The 19,857-nt window shown below is 43.1% G+C and overlaps 7 protein-coding genes across 7 annotated transcripts; 4 read left to right on the top strand and 3 right to left on the bottom strand.

Moving 5' to 3' along the window:
- Positions 1-1,016: 1,016 nt before the first annotated feature.
- On the top strand, positions 1,017-2,665 carry Bfra_009043 (uncharacterized protein; the record flags this gene model as incomplete). The annotated part of the gene is made up of 3 exons (XM_037339396.1): positions 1,017-1,078; positions 1,153-1,201; positions 1,271-2,665. 3 exons carry the CDS (start codon positions 1,017-1,019, stop codon positions 2,663-2,665), a joined length of 1,506 nt encoding a protein of 501 aa, XP_037190962.1.
- A 1,028-nt stretch (positions 2,666-3,693) lies between these two features.
- On the bottom strand, positions 3,694-5,114 carry Bfra_009042 (putative regulator of gluconeogenesis protein; the record flags this gene model as incomplete). The annotated part of the gene is made up of 3 exons (XM_037339395.1): positions 3,694-4,662; positions 4,723-4,850; positions 4,994-5,114. 3 exons carry the CDS (start codon positions 5,112-5,114, stop codon positions 3,694-3,696), a joined length of 1,218 nt encoding a protein of 405 aa, XP_037190961.1.
- Positions 5,115-5,934: 820 nt separating this feature from the next.
- On the top strand, positions 5,935-8,726 carry Bfra_009041 (putative sin3 complex subunit protein; the record flags this gene model as incomplete). The annotated part of the gene is made up of 2 exons (XM_037339394.1): positions 5,935-6,152; positions 6,212-8,726. 2 exons carry the CDS (start codon positions 5,935-5,937, stop codon positions 8,724-8,726), a joined length of 2,733 nt encoding a protein of 910 aa, XP_037190960.1.
- A 338-nt stretch (positions 8,727-9,064) lies between these two features.
- Bfra_009040 (putative mitochondrial intermembrane space translocase subunit protein) lies at positions 9,065-9,610 on the bottom strand (the record flags this gene model as incomplete). Its single annotated transcript, XM_037339393.1, has 2 exons — positions 9,065-9,286; positions 9,513-9,610. The coding sequence occupies 2 exons, from the start codon at positions 9,608-9,610 to the stop codon at positions 9,085-9,087; spliced, it is 300 nt and encodes a 99-aa protein (XP_037190959.1). The 3' UTR covers positions 9,065-9,084.
- A 521-nt stretch (positions 9,611-10,131) lies between these two features.
- Positions 10,132-11,996, top strand: Bfra_009039 (putative lysyl-trna synthetase protein; the record flags this gene model as incomplete). The annotated part of the gene is made up of 3 exons (XM_037339392.1): positions 10,132-10,486; positions 10,539-10,721; positions 10,774-11,996. The coding sequence occupies 3 exons, from the start codon at positions 10,132-10,134 to the stop codon at positions 11,994-11,996; spliced, it is 1,761 nt and encodes a 586-aa protein (XP_037190958.1).
- Positions 11,997-12,168: 172 nt separating this feature from the next.
- On the bottom strand, positions 12,169-13,559 carry Bfra_009038 (uncharacterized protein; the record flags this gene model as incomplete). Its single annotated transcript, XM_037339391.1, has 4 exons — positions 12,169-12,316; positions 12,479-12,983; positions 13,099-13,244; positions 13,372-13,559. 4 exons carry the CDS (start codon positions 13,557-13,559, stop codon positions 12,169-12,171), a joined length of 987 nt encoding a protein of 328 aa, XP_037190957.1.
- Positions 13,560-14,694: 1,135 nt separating this feature from the next.
- Positions 14,695-18,623, top strand: Bfra_009037 (putative chaperone protein; the record flags this gene model as incomplete). Its single annotated transcript, XM_037339390.1, has 8 exons — positions 14,695-14,786; positions 14,839-14,905; positions 14,950-15,625; positions 16,112-16,374; positions 16,436-16,697; positions 16,746-17,216; positions 17,272-17,327; positions 17,376-18,623. Exons 1-8 carry the CDS (start codon positions 14,713-14,715, stop codon positions 18,621-18,623), a joined length of 3,117 nt encoding a protein of 1,038 aa, XP_037190956.1. The 5' UTR covers positions 14,695-14,712.
- Positions 18,624-19,857: the final 1,234 nt, after the last annotated feature.

Genomic DNA, 19,857 nt, shown 5'->3' with positions numbered 1-19,857 from the left:
ATATGTCGAATGATTTCATAAGACCATTTGAATGTTCGTCATTCCTTAGTAAAGCGTCCCTCAGTTTCATGGCTACTCGGGCTATAGGGAGGTTCATCGTTTCACAAGCCCACGTTACTGTGCCCACCTCCTAGACCCCGCGATGGATGAAATTATTCACATCCGACTTGATACAAAAGCCATTTAATTATCAAGTCTGTACTATAAATTTGAGGACTGTTGCTACATTGACTTCTTATTTGGATTTGAGTCACGATTCATTTACCATAGTTAGAACTTGAAGGACCATTTGATCATTGAATTTGAGCCAGGCGAGATGACTTTGATGGGTCACCGTTTGGACAGATCGAAGGGATACTAATCTTTCGTATTGGGCAACGGCTCTCAGAGCACTCCTCGATGTCCCATTCAACTTCTGTCGTATAGTCTCTTGTGCAGTTCAAACCGAAGTATTGAGTTGAAGAGTATCTCGCCATGGATCCTAACATACCAAATAAAACCTTCAAGTCCAATCTAAATATTGGTGTCTCACATCGGAAAAGCACATAAAAACAGATCGGTAACGCTCCATTGGAACACCATCGGTTCGCGAAAAGGGGGGAAGATAAGTCCTTCTCTCAGAGCGTTCGGAATTGTTTGTTTGTAGGGGAGGTGTCAAAGGTTTGGAGGATTTAGTTATAGAGAAACACATATCAATCCATACCTCTGATTGTTCATAACAACAGTCAATATCATACAAATTTAGTCATATCATAACCAATTTGATTGTTAACATTGAATCCGGAAAATAATTCCTCCCAGTTCCACCTGATCAGCTTTCACTCTACCTCCCCTCCATTCCATCAACGGCCCAAGCTCCTTCCCGCCAAAATTTCTCGACTTTATCACCCCCAATCGTAATCGCGTCACCACAACGCTAACCGACCACTTATCACTATCAAACGCGCCTACTAATCTCAGTATCTAACAAATCAAATCAACCTACAAAACATTCAATCTTGTCGCAAACACTAAAAATGGATATTGATAATGATGATGAGATATTAAGGACACTCGCACATGGCCAATCTATTGATTAGTATGTTTTGCGCATACTTACGATCGCCAGGAGTGCGAAGTATCGTGGATTCTATACTGACATTTGGGTTATAGCTCGACATGGCCGAGTTTACTTGAGAGGTTGATGACCAGATTGGAAAAGGTATGCTTTGATTTGAATTGCTTTCTAACAATCCTATATCATGCGCCGATAGCTAATTTACGAGTTCAGATTGTCATCACCGATTTCCAAATTCCCAAACCTTCAACACACCCTCGCCCCTCCTCGCCTTCACTCTCCCCCAAACGCGATACCAATACCGAAGACCCCTTTACTGCCTCCCAACCGTCGTTAGAATCTCTTCCACCAATCTGCTACAAGCAACTTCTCGATATCCAAAATACATTGAACAAGCAATTCCCAACTCACCCACCTCATACAATTCAACGTCTATCCGAACTCCTCTTAAATCCCACTCAACACCACCGCTCTCTTCCCTCTTACCTTCACGCCCTCGATCGCGTCGTTCATGTCACATCGCCCATAACTTCATTCCCTCTTCCACCTGCCGTTCCAGACCCAAGAGTTTCTTCCTCTGTCCTCAGTAACGGAACCCCTCCATCCGTTGACCCTCTTAGCATTACCTGGAGTAACCCGACAACTGGAACTGCTCCAGTGAATGGAGGACTAGGCAGTGATGAAGCACTAGGAGGTGCATTATTAACTCCCATAAGTTGGTTGAATAAACGGGAATCGAGCCTCTCACACACAGGTTCAAATGGTACAAACTCCGGAGGCGGCTCACCTCGTGGGGAGGTACGAACAGAGAGTACCGAGACAATTGATGGACCAAATGGACCGGGTGGTGTTGAGACAGTTTCTGTATCTGTAAACGGCATTTCATCAGTTGGTTCTCATGCAATGATGTCGCTACTTTCTTCATCGCCATCTAGTTCTGGAGAACAAGGTTTGAGAGCAGAAGGTGGAGTTACACAGGGAGAATTATTACGTCAGGAACAGAAAGCTGGAGTGGTTCCAGCGTCGCAATTAAGAATACAGAGAGAACCCGAGAGAGAAGAACGGACGGGGAAAGGGGATGAAAGTGGGATGGGAGAAGATGATGAGATGCCACATGCGCGGGGTCCAGAGGAGATCGGAATGGAAGATATGGGGCCCCAAGAACCGGGAAAAGTTCCAATGACTGGGGGCGGGATTGACGTCGAGGCTGCTGTGGGAAGGAGGCCGGATTTTACGGAGGAGAAGGAAGAGGAGAATGAAGAGGAGAAAGGAAAGAAAGGAGAGGATGGGGAACCGAGTGCAAAGGCGGGTGAAGATGCAGATGGGGACGCGAACATGAAAATTGAGGCTAAAGATGACGATGAACAATCGACTACATCGAAAAGAGCAGCAGAAGACGATATTGGAAGTGAAGCTGGGGAAAAGAGGATTAAAGAGGAGATGGATATTGAACCACAAGCAGACTCTGAGATCAAATCAGACGATGCCAAGGAAAACGTAGTGAAAGGAGAGGAAGATACCAAAATGGAAACCGACTCAGAGACCGAAGCGACGACGGAGCATGTAGAAGGAAATACAAAGGCAGAACCTGTCAAGGGGGAAACTTAAGAGATGTATTGACGAGGTTACAACCAACCCAAAGTATACCAAAGAGTGAAGAGAGTGGACAGATTTGAACAAAGTATTGTGAAATTCCAGATTGATGATACTGTAGCTAGCGATCACGATGAGAAGGGTGAATATAATGGGTTGAGTATGAAATGGCATATTAGAAAGTGCGGGAATGGAATGAAATATAAATGTATATGTATTGGTATTAGTGATGAACCTGATCTCTCTCCTCGTCGTCATTTCTCGCTAATCGCTTCGAATCACACTCAGATCTCACTTCACAGTCTTTCCAAACTTCCCTCTCGGTTTTCTCTTCACTCTTTGTCTATTCATTTTTACCTCACATCTCACACTTCACACTTCACACTTCACACTTCACATCCCCACCCTCTCCCCTCATAACACTTTCATCTCCATCTTCACCCTCACCATCACAAGATAGTAAAGATAACCTACTTTTATTGCACATTTGAATAATTAACTATCGTAACTTCTTTCAAGTATTCAATTAACTTTGCGACTTCCTCTACTGCTGTTTTTGCGACAACATGTTTTACCTTTCGCTACGTTTTATTATACTTCGTCAAGTTTTGCCATTCATGGTTTTCTAGATATTTCAGACCCTTTCCCCCTTTCTGACACGGTTGAGATTGAGACTCAACTCTTGATTTCGGATCAAGAATACAGATAGTGATATTATTCATTCATTCTTCTATTCCAAAGTAGAGTAGATAGTTTATGCTAGTGTGTGGAGATCCCTCTCCGCGGTTCATCGCTATTTCATTGCTTGCACAATTTGAAAAATACACTTCAACAATCGTAATATGTATGTGTGTGTCCTGTAACCCATATCCCATAAACGCCCTGTTCCGCCCCATCCCATGCCGTTCTTTAATGCCATATCCCAACACATGCCAACCCACCTAACCATTCAGCCGATAATCCAAAACCAACGCCTGCCATGAACATAAACATTACTTCTCTTCATCAAAATCCCGTCCCCATTCTCACCTCTACCCTTTGCCCTACAGGTAGATCTGCTTTGCCTCCTTCATCTGACTCTCAACTGGACAATATGGACACTTGAATCTCCCACCCTTACTCAGTTTCTGTAAACTCTCCTTCGCAACCACATGACCACAAGGTAACATCATTGGCGGATTAGATTCATTCGTTTGCTCCTTGCTCACCGGACATACGAAAATTGGATGGAATATCATGCTTCTCGGTAACGGTATCTCTACCGCAAGTTCTGTATCCGTTGTCCAATTCGTACGTTTTGTTTTTTGGATTGTAGCGAGTTTTATGAGGGTAGGGAGAGCGATGGCCCCGGCTGTTGCGGCGAGATACAGCGGAGATTCGGCAGATAGGCCAAGAAGCGAACAGAATTCGCGAGTGAAGGAGGTGCAGACGTCAGACCAGGAGCTGGAGGTGTCGAAGGTTTGTCGATAAGGGGATCTTTGAAGATTAGATTCGAAAACCATGGCTGTGATAAGTTGCTGAATTTCTTTGAGGAACCGGCTTTGGAATCGAGGAAAGTAATCACGAGCATATTGAAGTGCACCTGGTAGACCATTGTTTTCATCATCTGGGAGACCGTTTGCCTCAGGACCCAGAAACAACCAAACAAATTGGAGTTTGCTGAGTTCGAATTCAAGATTACTACCTCGAGTTTCGAGTTCTCTGCTGTTCTTCTGTGCCCATTCTATTGCTGGATGAAGGTTTCGCTCTTTGAGCTGGTGTAATATATTATACATGGTTTCAAATTCGCCTTGGAGTCCTTCGTCCACAGTCTCGTTCTCTGGCGCAAGCGAGTTTGGATCTGCTCCTGGACCCGAGCCATTCTTTTTCATATTTTGTAACTCTTCGTAGAATGTTGATGCTACTCCGAATTGTCCTTCGCGCAAAAGGTGCATGGTAATAGCTCGATTTACGAGTTCGGTATGATTTGCAAGAGCATCGATTTCGTTGAGTAATGTTTGTTTTGGGAGATTCTAGGGAAAGAATGGTCAGCTCAAGGTTTATATGTAAGACCGTAAGCATGCGTCACTCACCGAGTTCACTGCTTTGCCGTAAGCACCGTGTGCTTTATGGATCTTTTTGATATCATCATTAACTTTCTCAAACCCATTCTTCAATGGGTGCTGGAGCTTGGTTAAAGTTATAGAAGCGAACTGAGGTTCTAGGTAAAGGGAACTGTTCAGTAATCGTACATTGCAGCCAGAAAGCATCGGAGTGGAAATAGGGACATTCAATGTTTCCAGGTCTTCATGTCTCTAAGTTCCGCCGCCGACTTGCTTCTTCGGGGATTCAGGATATATGTACCTGATTCAATAGCATCTCTTGCCTTTTCCAGTTGCTGTATGATCTTATCCACATCCTCAATACTTTGGTCAAAGCTGGAATCCCTCTGCAGCTTAATGATCTCCTTCTCAAGAACATCCATAGCTATTCACCCCGCCTTGGCCTTTCGAATATAGGTATGCAATTTTGTCGGTGCCGCTTGAAATACTAGATGGAAGTCGAGTGTGAGAAGTCCGTAGTGTATTGTATATGATAGTGGGAAAGGTATATGTAGACTCGGTGGTGTCAGTGTCGCAATATGGTAAATGTTATTGATTTGGAAACAGTTCGTCGTCTGTACGATATGTACGATATGGTTGTCAGTTAACTTTGGCGGGTCTTCATCGGATTTGATACCTTTTCTAGTTACAGGTGAACCCTGGAGAATGATGAGAATGATGATTTGTTAGGGTAGCTACAGGTAAATTTTACCCACTTATAGAAGGTGTTCAGGGATGATGAACACTTAAAGACCCAGGATGACCTTAATCATTAATGACCTTGTTTCGCTTTCTCCCTTGTACCGCGAATCACCAAATCACAAATCATAAATCACATGCCCAAGTCTTTGAATGAACCTGGAATGAATGGCAAAAGCACAAAAATCCCGAATTCTTTAGATGATTAATGCAACTCAAAGTTATGTGACTTCAGAACAAAAAACAAAAAAAGATGGACATCTATTCTTGATCATATGAAACATACTAGGTAGGTAGGTATATTGAGAGAAATTCTTTACATATATCATTTGCCGTCCGTCTACTGGGGAGAAACATAAATGCAATGAAGCTTTTCCCTTCCAACATCGACGTCACATCTAAGGACCCCAGTAACGGTCACCGCAGCACAGCGCAGAGCCTACTAGTCAGTGAATTGAGAGACCCAAAGGACAGAAGGGTGATAAAGGCATAAAGGGGAATAATATGTCTTTTCGTTTCTCTATTCCTCATGCATATGATCCAAATATGAATAGAGAGGATCTTTTGACCCTTTCAAGAACGACTTCTCATTCTTATAAAAGTGGTTCAACCTCGCAAGCAAAACAGAATGGTAATGCCAATGGCGCAACGAACACATCAAATGGCAACAAACTAGAACATGCGAAGCAGCCTTATGTATTCGCTGATCCAGTTGCTTTCAGGCATGAGGAAATCTCACCATCAATTACAGGATTAGTTACTAATGCATGAATTCTAACAGGTATCTCGAAGAGGACAGCGCAACGGGAGTGATAGAACGTCACGGAGAACTTAGAGGCTACGAAATCTATCTTGTTGAGCAATGGGCATGTTCGAGGGTCCATCCTACTTTCGTTATTACGACCTATACGGGAGATGACAGACATAGGATTCAAGTAGGCGTACTGGGGATACCTGCAGATAAGGAGACATGGAATCCGAGACTTCGAGTTTACTTCAACGCCATTTCCCAATATCACGCCAGACCTAAGGACACGCCTTTGGGAACATTGATGGTGACAAATTTGAGCAGCTTTCCTTCTGGCCTAAACGTCATTCCGGTACCGAATGGAGATGTAAGGAAGCATAGGGAGGATTTCATTGTCAACGAGAATTTGAAGAGGCTAGGATGTTCTGGACGATCCGGCATGAGTCTTCAAGCCCCGGCCGCTGCTACACAAGCCAAATTCTTCCAGTTATACAGGACGAGCGATCGAATACCTCTCTATGGCGCTGTCATCGAATTAGTGAAACTTTGTCAAGTCGCCCTAATGATATTTGGAAAATTAGAACAGGAATATGCGGACGGCTGTCTCTGCGACGTTACGGAGAGAGCGATAAATGATTGGTGGACCGAGATTGGATCCGAATACTATAATATTGAACCTTCCGATGGAATCTTAGGTCCGACTACTGTGGCCGCACTCCTTGGGTTACTCATGGGTGCTAGAAATCGACTCAATTATTATGGAGCCCCGGTGGCGAAGGATGCATTTGATGTTGTTAGTCTTAAGCGTGGTATTGCTTATTTTCAAAAGTCCCAGAAGATGGAGCGTACTAGGAGATTGGATAGGCACACTTTACAGCGATTGCATCAAAGTACTGCGAAAGGTGCTGCAGGAGAAGGTTGGGCAGTTCCAAAAGCAGTCAAATCGACCCTTGCAGAAGTTAGTGGGAAGAGTGGTGAAATGGTTATGGGAATGGTTGGTCGTGATAAATCTGGTATTGCCGACATTGAAACTTGGGATTTAGAGCGCTTCATAAGTTTGATACATGGAGCAAGATCCAAATGGCTATGGTATGGAAAATCAAGACGGACAGGTGCCGATGATCATGGAAAATCAGAGCCCGCTGCGGCTCACATGTCATTCACAAAGGATGACCACGGCGGGTACATGTGGTCTCATAGCAGAGCCGATTCAATGCCACCAGAGGATGATGTAGATATCCGCAAGAAAGAAGTTTCCGATGAAATATACTCCGCACAGCCGCCAGGATCGGCCACGAGCATGTTGGAAACACCAAACGATCGAGAAATCCAACTCCATAAAGCTGTTTTCAAGAAAGCTACCGGCAAAATGAGTGAGGCCAAGCAAGGCTTTGGACGAATTAAGGATGCTGTTGGCCTACGCGGTCATACCAGTAAACAATCGAAAGACGAAATCCGTGAATTCGATGAGAACGGTGGTTATTTTAGCCCGGGACATCTGACTGCAACACCTCATGGAATGGGTACACCATCCAGCCCGACAATCAATAAAGCATTTAGTTGGAAAACCAAACCAGGAGAATATGAAAATGGGTTTCCAAAAACTAAAGACTTCGTAAATGGATTAGCGCAAGCTGGGCTACGCGAAAGTGATAGCGAATCACCTCCTGGCAATTCCAAAACAAGCTTACCAGGTGTCACCCAAATTTTAACTGCTTCACAATTGGAGGAAAGGAAAGCCGCGGAAGCCGAAGAACAATGGCAGGCACAGGCGCAAGAGATTCGCCGTGAACTTGTCGCAAAGGAGCCTTCTATTTCAGGGTCCATTTGTGGTGAGGGTGATCTTGAAGGCCCAGTTCTAGAAGCAGAACGTAGTGATAATCATAATTTTGTGGCGATACTTCATCGTCGGCATAGTGTTTCCGATGCATCCCATTATAGGAGACATCGTTATGAAGATCAATTACGGCGTCATGTGTCTTTCAGTGATGCCGAAGATGCTGTTCTAACTTGGGAACCTGTTAGTATTCCTGACAAGTTTGACGAATCAGATGACTGGCTCGCTTTACAAAATCACAAATTACTCAACGAGGATTATAAACGAATATACGAGAAGATATTGGACCTTCAAAATAACCTATGCCCATGGGTACAAAGGAGAATCGACGGGATCAACCATTTAGACGATCAAGCCGCTCTTGATCAGGAAAGATTTCAGGAGTTACACATGCAGTTGAGCGAAGAATATCAAGATTTAAGGAATAATACACAGGATTTCCTTGGCGAAGAACGATCACATGTTACAGAAACTCTCAAGGATATTGAAGTCCTTGGAGCCAAACTTGAGTACGAGCTCAATTCTCTTATGTCGAAAGTACAGGATGTAGAGGATGGAGTATCTCAATTCGAAAGACAGGTAGATGATCTGGAGGCAAGAGCAGATGAATTGGAAAACATTTTTAGAAAGGAAAGCTGGGCTCATTGGCTTGTTCGCTCTATTACGGGAATCGGCACTGGACCAAATATTGTGGCACCAAGGAATCCTTGAATTTTATATCAACTTTGTTGATCCGAGGACATTCATTTAGCAGGCGTTTTGGGAATACCCATCAAGCATTTATATTTATCTGAGCATGGTAGTATGGATTGGAGTTTTAGAGATGGGGACAGTGGACTTAAAAAGCCACCTTGTGTGATCCTTATACCACATTCTATTGTACAATATTAACATCAATGAGCTTATCATCACCCATAAATATTCTTCATAGCCTCGACGTATTCTGGTGGAGTCCTTTTCGCGCCTGCCTTTTCATCATCATGTCATCTTTGCATCATTTGTTTACCCAAATGGACCGGCTCAATAATACACAACTTCCTCCGACCTCTCTCCATAAATATTTTTGACTTTACATTCCAAATCCACCACCTCCGAATCCACCACCGCCAGCTCCCTTGGCTGCGGCCTCAGCTTGTAATAACTCGGAAATCTTCATTTGGACGTCGAAAAATTTGGATGCGCAGCGGTCGATACAGACACCTTCGCCTTTGTTGAGTTCGCCCTCGCGGTAATCTTTGGGAATGCACTTTTTGATGCAGGATTGACTGAGTCTAGAGGCGAAATTATTAGCATGGGTTAAAAATGTGAAGGTATTCCAATTAAAAACGAAGCCATTTCTAGCTTCTGGGGTAATGACGCTCCGCTACCCCTCCATGAGCCACTGCCGTGAAGGTAGATTGTTTGAGTATGGAATATAGCTACATAGAGCCAATTGCAACGAGCTGTAGGATTTTGGGAGCCTGCCCCCAACGACAAATGAATTCATTGACAACGTACTTGTTGAACATATCAGTAATCAAATCCATCTCTTGCTCAGCAGCAGCGATTTTCTCCTGCGAGGATGGTTGAGGACGACCCATTCCGAACATCGACATGATTGCGGTATTTTATGTGTATGAAGTTGGGAGATATATGATTTGTAGAGGAGAGGGACGTATTAATATCGAATAGATTTGGGCTTCTTTGGTTTGATATCTTCGATTCAATCCTAGGTGGATAAACTTTGAAGGGAAAGCTCGACTAGCGCCGGTAAATCATTGTTCCGGAGATACACATTTTTTGGAAGATAAAACTCGAAGCTGAGCTTCGAATAATTCAATTGATTTCTTCGTCAACAATAACACTCTCTTACTTTCCAACAATTGGTCTGAGAGAGTGTAATAATCAAGTGGTATGTATACTATTTCTTCTTCGCTCTATTGCTCTATCTCACTATGAGTTTATATGATGATTTCCATATAACATTAGAACCGTTGCGACTGACACCCTTCTTCGGGAGAGTGGTTGATCTCACATCGATCCGTTGTCTGAAAAAACTCAATATTTATATCTGCATTTGATTTCACATTGTTTTCCGTTAAATTTAAGCTAATTGAGTCGCTTTAAAGAATTTAGAATGAGTTCTCTTACTGGTCTTCGGTTTCTTAGACCCTACCTCTATCATGATATTCTTCCGGTAAAACCAGCTGCATACGCTCGACTCTTTTCTACACATCACTCTTTACGCAGTGAGAGGTCGAAGAGACCCTACTGCGAGACAGAAGAGAACATCAAGATTCGTAGGGTAAAGTTGAAAGAAGGTTTAGATCCCACCGAAACTAGGATAAAAAAACTTCAGTTGGCTGGCGCTCTTCATTATCCTAGAATTAAAAAGGTTGGTAAAATCGCATCGGTGAAAAGTTGTCTTGAGAAATGTGCGGAAATGTTACCAGGTGTGGATAGTGATGAAGCCATTGCTCTTACGTTGCATGGTAAGGAACCATCTTCGAAGCAGATAATGAATAGGAGTTGATTTTTTTGTAGGTAGAATTGGAAGTATACGAAAGCTTGGCTCAAAGCTTGTCTTTATGAATATAATAGAAGATGGTTATTCAATTCAATTAGAAGCTGAATCTGGGATGATATCCAAAAACCAAGATGTCAATGTGCAATCACCAATTTCCTTCGAAAACTTAACCTATCTGATGCAACGTGGAGATATGATTTGTGAGTGAAGGTTTTATGTGTTCCTGTTGTTTGTGAATCTAACATATAACAGCTGCAACTGGTTATCCAATTCGTAAAGAAAATGGGTTTTCCACTCTCAGACTGATCGAAATACCTAAGGTATTGACTCCAAGTCTGGCACCGGTACCTCAAAAGTTGGAGGATCCAGAAAGTCGTATTCGAAATCGACATCTTGATCTTCTTGTCAACAATGATGTTGCTGCTACTTTACGGCTTCGATCCAAAATCACACAACATATCCGAGATTTCCTAGTTCAAGACAATTTCCTCGAATTTCAAACACCGATTCTTGCCGACAAGGCTTCAGGTGCCATGGCTCAACCATTCAAAACGAATGCAACGGAGTTCCCCGAGAAACAGTTGGCTCTGAGGATAGCTCCTGAGTTATGGTTGAAACGTTTGGTTATTGGTGGTTTAGATCGAGTCTTCGAGATTGGCCCTGCGTTCAGAAATGAAGGTCTTGATGCGATACATAATCCGGAATTTACAACTTGTGAATTTTACAAAGCATATGCTGACCTCGAGGATCTCATTTCCATGACCGAGAAGTTGATTTCTGGACTTGTAAGTCTTGTTAATAGGCTGCGCGATGATCCTCAACAAGTCAAATACATGCCTTTTGCCGATCTTCCACCCTTCGAAGAGGATTTATACACAAAACCCTTTAAACGAATCGAATTCATACCCGCGGTCGAAGCTGCACTTGGGGAAAAGCTACCAGATCTCCAGAAAGATGACGCCAGAAAAGACCTTCTCGAAATCTTTACAAAGCATAGTCTCGAAGTTCCCGAAAACCCAACCCTTCCTCGTCTCCTGGATAAACTTGCGTCCCTCTACATCGAACCCCATTGCTCGAAACCAACATTTATCATGCACCATCCTTCCTCCATGGCACCCCTTTCCAAATCGTTCCTCGATCCCCAAACCAACCAGCTTGTCTCCGCGCGCGTGGAGCTATTCATTCAGCACCAAGAGATAGCGAATATGTACGAGGAGGAAAATTCACCATTCGAACAAAGATATAAGTTCAGAGAACAGTTGAAGTTTAAAGATATAGAGAATCCGATGGATAAAGTGGATGAAGGATATATCCAAGCGTTAGAAGTCGGATTACCACCTACTGGTGGATGGGGATGCGGAGTAGATAGATTGGTTATGTGGTTGAGTGGTTCAAAGAGAATCAGTGATGTTTTGCCGTTCGGCAATTTGAGGAATGTAGTTAATTTGGGAGCAGTGGGTAAGAGGGAGGTATAGATACAGATTTATGGGAGAAATGGAATAAGGCATATCTTATGCAACTTTTCATTGAATCGGATGAACTGGGAATAGATCTGAAGAAAATCTAACTACAATTACCACTCTGTCCCCTTTTCCGACTCTCGTTATCTTCCATCATTTCATTTTTCTCACTCTCATGACTTCATACCTAAAAGATAGCAACAGCATTCGGTGGACTCGCTACCCCACCAGGAAAGTTCAACGGCGCACTAGTGAAAAAGAAAGAGTATCGATTCTGCTCAGCGCATACATTTGCCAATTCTTCTAGATTCCATAGTTCGCCTATTGGACAGCCGCTTGACAGGGAAGTCAGTTTTGCGCTTATGTGGGTAGATGAATGGAAAGCTAGTGTACATTCTGGTATTTGTTTGGGGCTAGGTAGAGGGGGAGGGGAGAGCGATTTGACACAAGGAGGAAGAGAAAGGGGAAAAAGAGAGAAGAAAATAACACAAACTCACAACAAAGCCAACAACCAATCATGCAAAACCCACTCCGAATTTGCCTCTGGTGGCCAACACTCAAACCCAACCGTATCACACGCTACGGCAGAAAAATGTTGATTCCATATCCATTCCACTGTTTCTTCACCTGATTTCACGCCCACAAATTCATGGGCGTTTTTCGCGCCTCGAATGCGTTCTTCAGCATTCGCCTCCTCATACCATTTTACAAATCCACTCCTCACAATCAAGATATCCGCCTCTTTGAACACGACTCCTTGTTCTTTTGCAATTTCCTCGATTGTCTCCACACTAATTTCGTGTCGCGTGACTGGGGAATACGAAATGTTGTGGCGCTGAGCGTAGGCTACATAGTCGATTAGGACAGCGCGTCCGACGATGCCGCCGCGGGTGGTCCAGGCTTCGATTCCGTTTTTGCATGGGGTTCCCGGGCGGGGAGAGCTGATTTCGGAGTGGGCGAGGTTGTTGTAGTAGAGGGATGTGGCTTGGTGGGCCCAGTGACCTTTGCGAGTTTTGTTAATTTGGGTTGGAGGGTTGCGTTGTGAAGGGGAAGTAGAGAGAAAGGCATGAAATGCATGAGATATGTTGAATGGAAGAAGGGAATGGGGAGGACGAACGAAATCCGTCCCATTGAGAACCGCTTTGCGTATTGATAGATATCACATCATCATATGCTTTGAAACCAATTGGAGCCAGATCTCGAATAGTATGTTTTGGAACCTCGCGACCAAATCCAGGTTCGTGGATGCGGTCTTGAGACCAACTTTGAAGAGCAAGCAGATGTTAGTATATATGCATTGTTATTTTCATCTCCTGGTGACCATCAAATGAAAACACAAGTCACAGAACAAATAGAAATAGCAGGGCAAGGTAATGAGAAGAAGACACACTTTAATGCAACACTTTTACCAAACTTTATCTCCTTACTCGCTTCGAGTGTATTTTCGGTTGTGAGTAAATTGAGAGTGCCACAATTATCTCGCTTGCCGTTTTTATCAAAAAGACCCCAGGCCGTTCCTTGAGGCATTCCTGGGACTGGGGGTATGTCTTTAAAGGAGGGGAGATCTTTGGCATGCATTTTTGAGGCTGCTTGGGGTGAGTGATTTGGGGATGAGATAGATGAGGTTAGAGTTGAGGACTTGAGCTGCTGGGCGGGGGCATCGTTCAATATGTACTTGTATGGAATATATTACAATAGCTGTGCGATGACGGGTGTCTTTCCGAGGCTAATGCAAGTGACCGAAAGCGATACATGTATTGCACTTATCAACACTAACTAATGTGTTGGCATAAATATAGGATTCGGTTGTCAATAAGAGGGGATGGATAACATATTTCCAACTCTAATTATTAAAGAATACCGAGACCACGGCGTGGATTGAAAGTTCAGCAATCTCTATCTTCAATACTAACATATCTTCAATCCGTAGACGAAAAGTCCTTGGGAGTGTGGTATCACAATGCGGGGTTGAATTGACCAACTAACCAGCTAACCTCCTTAAGGTACGGTAAAACCCCATTCTAGTACACAGCTGGACCTGAGAGGTATGGCTTATGGCTTAAAAGCGTCATGTATTTGTGGGAACTCATGGACGATCTGAAGAAGATATGGTAGTCACAATTGGGCTTCTCCGTGAATACAAGTGGTATGGATAGTAGTACCATCTTAAAATCCGACGAATTAACACTGAATTCCTTACCGATCTTGTACATCAACGTCTGCTTGTGTATAGCTTGTGAGTTATGATAAGACGCATTGAATCCCCCAGCTCTCTCCAATTCGAAGTCATTTTCTTTTCGTCTAACTATAATGAATCAATTGTAATATGACGTTGAGCCGGAACTGGATTTTTGCCATCCATTTCACCGCTTTTACTCACACCCCACATGCTCCAGTCCTCAATCCTATCTTATTATTACAAATAGTTGTGATGGAACAAAGTCAATGCTAAATAGTTCCTTAAACTATTCAACTAAGTCTTGGAAGGAATAGTGACGCATGAAATCTGGGTAACGACTGATGGATTAATCATGACGTCGTCCAGTTCCCACTTATGCTTCTGCTGGAGTTTGCCCCCTAAATCCGGGCCTAACACCAATCCTGATGTATATATGTGGAGTTAGTAGATATATTTGGTAAGTGCCATTGTTGAAATTACTCTCATATAAGAAGTCTAGACGAAACACTCTATAATCGGCCAGCTACACCTGTTCCTTCAATCACAACAATCATGCCCAGAGTTTTTTTCATTACTGGTACTTCCACCGGGTTCGGAAACCATCTCGTCCAAGAGGTTCTCGATAAGTAAGCTCTCTGAAAAATGTTTTGAAATAAAGCTTGACTGATCTCAACCTAGAGGAGATATCGCCGTCGCAACTGCTCGTAAGCCTGAGACCTTAAAGTTCAAGGGGACAAGTGAAAAGGTACTATCCCTGCCACATACGATAGAGCTCTCTAACAGCAACAGAACTTTCTGGCCCTCAAACTTGATGTAACTAGTCAATCTGATATTGAAAATGCTTTCAAATCCGCAACCGATAAATTTGGCCGCGTCGATGTAGTCGTCAACAATGCAGGATACGGCCTTGCCGGTGTCTTTGAAGAAGTCAGTGAGCAACAAGCTCGTACTCAGATGGAGGTAAACTTCTTCGGTCTTCTTGCCGTAACCAAAAAGGCAATGGAGGTAATGCGAAACCAAAAGCCATGTGGCGGCCTCATTCAACAAGTCACTAGTATTGGAGGTCAAAGAGGCGTGCCTTTTTTCAGCATTTACTGTGCAAGTAAATGGGCAGTCGAGGGCTTTACTGAAAGTATCAATCAAGAAGTGAAGCCAGAATGGAACATCAAGTTCACTTGTGTTGAGCCAGGTGGATTCCGAACTGATTGGGCTGGAAGATCTATGCAATTTCCCGAGAAACGAAACCCTGCGTATGATCATATGAATGCCAAGGAAGCAATGGAAAAGAGGAATGGAACTCAAGCTGGAGATCCAGAGAAAGGTGCAAAGGCAATGTACAAGCTTGCTACACTCTCAGATCCACCTTTGCGAGTAGTAATTGGAAGTGATGCTTACAAGGCAATCATGGCGAAGATCGAGGCGTATGGGGAGAATTACAAGAAGTACGAAGAGATCTCTAATAGTTGTGATGTTGACGAATGAGCTATAACATAGTTGAATTGCCTGTCATTCAATTAAAGTTGTAAAGATAATATGTATTATACCAAGGTATCAAGTGAATCAAGAATATGGTGGTGAATCATGATGGATGTGATTGGATTTCTTTCGACCCTTCTATTATGCAGCCATCCGCCTTGGCAAAAATCATGTGCCATTCAAGGAATTCGTGAACACTTCCTTCCTAAACAACAAACGAAAAAGACTCTCATCGTGCCTTCCTTCAATCAGGATTTTTCTCATCCGAGAAAGAAACCATTTCGGAGGTTCGGACATGGATCAGCCGATAGGACAGTTTAATACCGTTTAAGTAAACAAAGTGAAAAGCTTGAATAACCTCAACATTTGAGATCAACTTCTTTCTTTCGCGGTAGTCAACTGTGAAAATACTGGTACGAATTTGTTGTCACATCTCGTTTATTTTTGCTTCATGCTTTACAAAATATACTACCAGCACTTCAATTCTGTACTTTGTTGTCTTCCACCATGGCATCGAGTGAAGAGCTTAGCAGACTCAATACGAATTATTTTGAACCAAAGAAATGCTCTTCTTGCTTGACTATCTATGAGCTATACCAAGTAGAACAGTACGAAGCACAGGAGTTATTCGAGTTTGAACAATATGTCAAGATCATTCGATTTGCTGAAGCTGTGTGCTCTGGTACTCATCCTCGATTTGGCGTTTTTCCTCAACCTGACCTCGAAGCACACATGACGGTGAATACTGGTCACATAAAAGACATATAATATACATGCTAATATTGTTTGTTGATTCTAGGGCGCGGAAGCTTCTAAGAAGACGGATGTTGAACTTAAAATAATTGGCTTTGAAGAGCTCGAAACCACAAAAGGAATGAACTGCATGTCAAAAGCAGGCAAAAAGACGAGAAAGAAAGAATACGTTGGACAGACTATAATGGATGCAGAGGATCTACAGGGAGTTCGGTATATTCATGATCCAGACATGGACTATTATGAGGTGTTATCGTTGGATTCATCTGCCTCGATTGAGGACATAAACAAGGCCTACTCTGAATTGAGTATGTTAATATAGTTCTGTATGATCAAACTCTGCTGACAAGTTCAAGGATGGACCCATAACTCACAGTTGACCCATAATCCACAGTCCGATGATGAAAAAACGAGATGGCACGGAAAAGAACAGGCACTTTTACAAAAATGGAACGACATTCAACGTGCATTCACGATACTATCGGATCATGATAGGAAGTGGAGATACGACAATGATAGAGAGATATGCCTGAAGGGCTTTGGGCGAAAAGACAAAAAACCGGACGAGTCCCTAGCACAAATCCAGTTCGCTGCCTTTCGCGAGGAAATAGTTCGTTCAATAGGAGCGCCTCATCCTGACGACCCCCTCGAGACATATAACGAAGATTTCTTCAAAAGTGCCACCAAAGGCATTATTGTCAACGAGAAAGACATAAACTACGATGCAAACTATTATCATGATCTGGGAGCCAATGTCACAAAGAAGAGCCCATCGTGGAATGGAGTCATCAGTAGAGATCATTTGGGGAGCCTTTTGCGAAGTATGGGTGAGAAGATGGTGATCATTCTTTCACAGACGATAAGGTACTAAGCGATTTTTAGGTTACGACTACATCCGTAGTCTCAGGCAGGCCAAAAATCAGAAGGCTATCAATAAGGTGCGCTCCGGATGGAACCAGAAGCTAATCTCTTACATAATACTGAAGGACGAGAAACTTCGTAAGAATAACAACGAGCACAATTACAGCCATAAATTATACGAATATTTGCAAAAGGAACATGATTCCAAAGAACTCGAAAGAATCCACAACTCACAGGTTCTAGTATCAGAGAATATGGAGCCTCTTGGTGAGAATGTTAGTTTGCAGTCAGCTACTGCAGGTAATTCCTTTCGAAGACTGTTCACAGAGACGAATGGTGAATTTATGGAGGGTGTTTCGGATGATGGAGCTAGTGCTTCTAATATGATGACCGGAGTGGAACAAAACGCAGAGATAGATTACTCGGTGGCTATTGCACTCACTGAAAAGGTCGGCGATCATGTTCAAGTGAATCCCGCTACTATTACTGACCGTGTTCCCAAATTAATGTCTCAAGCCTTTTCCATTAGTAGAGTCCCAATTCAAAATGAATTTACTAATCAAAATGCCCAATTATCGACTGGCTCAATCAAATCTTCTACACTGCAACGCAAATTATTACAGGCTCGGGAAATCCAAGCACAACGTGTAATTCAAGAAAAGAAAGCTCAATCAAAACTCTCAGTTCAAGTAACAGAGCGGAGTGCTAAATTTTCGAAGGAAGCTCGAACCCAACATCCAGCTGTTCAAGATCAAGTGCCCAGAACTCTACGTGATCAACAGGCTTTCATTCAAAAGCAACTTAATGCACAACGAGCCGCTGCACAAAGTGCCGCTTTACATCGTGCAGAAATTCAAAGGTCCCTGGGTTTAGACAGAGCTCCTCCAACTGGTCCTCGAATTCCGTTAGGTATGGCTCCCCGCTTGATGACAAGTTCATTTGCACATAGCTTGAACTTCACTCCGCCGTCGAGGCCATGCCCACAACTTGGGTTGAAGATGGTTCCTCCTCCAATGATCAATAAAGTTACCAAGATCACGGGGTCTACATTACAGCTGTCGAAAGGCAGCGAGCAGGGCCCAGCGAAGAAAAAACGAAGGGTCAGGAATAAGGAGTCTGGTGGAAAGAAGGAGATAATCAACGTGGGTAAGGGAGACGGTAGTGGAAGCGGTGGTGAGGTAATATTGCAGGATAAAGGGAGAGTGAAAGAAGATCGAGGGAAGAAGAGTAATTCGAAGGAGGAAGGGGAGATATCAGAGCATGAGAGAGGGGGGGGACCGGTGGGAGACAAAGCGGAAAGAAGGGAATTAGGAGAGATAGTGGCGGAAAAAAGCGCAAGAGAGAGCACTGAAAGATTCATGACGCCCTGCTAAAATCTAGGGTGCAGCAGAGAGACATGTCATGAAGCCGTAACGGGATCTCTTCTCTATAGGTGATATTATATACACAAATATGAAGGAGACTTGATGGGTATGGTTGGGTGCGGAATCTAAGAGATTGCGGTCCAATGTGGGATCATTGAAATTTGAACTTTACATGGATTAGCATAAAGTTGATCTAGGCTATGTGAAAGATTGGAAGTACCACAGTCTATCTTATTCGGCACAATGAATCACAAGTATTCCTAAAATATTGTTTCAGAAATATTGATTTGACCGTTTGATATCAACTCGTCACTTCATGTTTAACTGGTCACTGATTCCCCCGACTCGTAATGATATCTGCAATATTATGAAACATCAGAAGTTGAATTTTTGTTGGTAGAGATTTTTTGACAATGATTGCTGGGTTTATTAATGATATCGGACTCAAAATCTCTGACAAGAGTAGTTACTGGGCAGAACGTAGACTTGAGTAACTAGAACAAGCCTAATTCTGAAATCGGCGTTTTCATACGCTTATCATTATAACGCATGATTCTAACTCAATCCTTCTAGTATGAAGAAATATGTTTCCCATAGGACTACATTTTCAACATACAAAATGTTACAACCGAGACGTAAAGATAGCAGCTTCATGAGTGGCCCCAAGGGCATTTGACTCGAGCACGTACATTGAAACATCAACTTCCACCTCAATTTAGTCAAAGTCATGATAGTCACCATGATGTGATTCTCGAAATTCACTGACTTCGTTCAACATACAGGAAGTGGGAAGTTCTCCTACCTAACTACGGGAAGAATTGTTATATATTCTTTCGATCTGCGTGGTAATGCCTTTGAATAACCACCAAGTCGGTCATCCTCGATACAAAGATTCAGAACACGAAAGCTCTGGGATAGGATCAAGTAGTCTGTCCTGATAACAATACCGTACGTATCACGCGATACAAGATAGGAAAGAACTGATGGCACTAGTGCACTGTTTGCTAGACCACCCAACTTTTGTATGAGTAGTATGAAGCATCTCGCTATAAAAATATTTCAAGGTGAGATCCTCGGCAGACATTGTGACTCAGTGCCTTTCTCATCCTCTCAAAACCAGTGTGATGGTCATTTCCACAGTAATATGCAAGCGATCTACTAAATCAATCCCAGAATACGCTACATTTAGTACACCCCAAGAAGATAACTGACAGCCATCATTCTAAACACAGCTAGAACTTCC

The sequence above is a fragment of the Botrytis fragariae genome, assembly GCF_013461495.1.
Source record: "Botrytis fragariae strain BVB16 chromosome Unknown tig00000101, whole genome shotgun sequence".
NCBI classification, from domain to species: domain Eukaryota; kingdom Fungi; phylum Ascomycota; class Leotiomycetes; order Helotiales; family Sclerotiniaceae; genus Botrytis; species Botrytis fragariae.
Note: the sequence above shows the minus strand (reverse complement) of the source record. Positions and strands in the feature narration are given on the sequence as shown.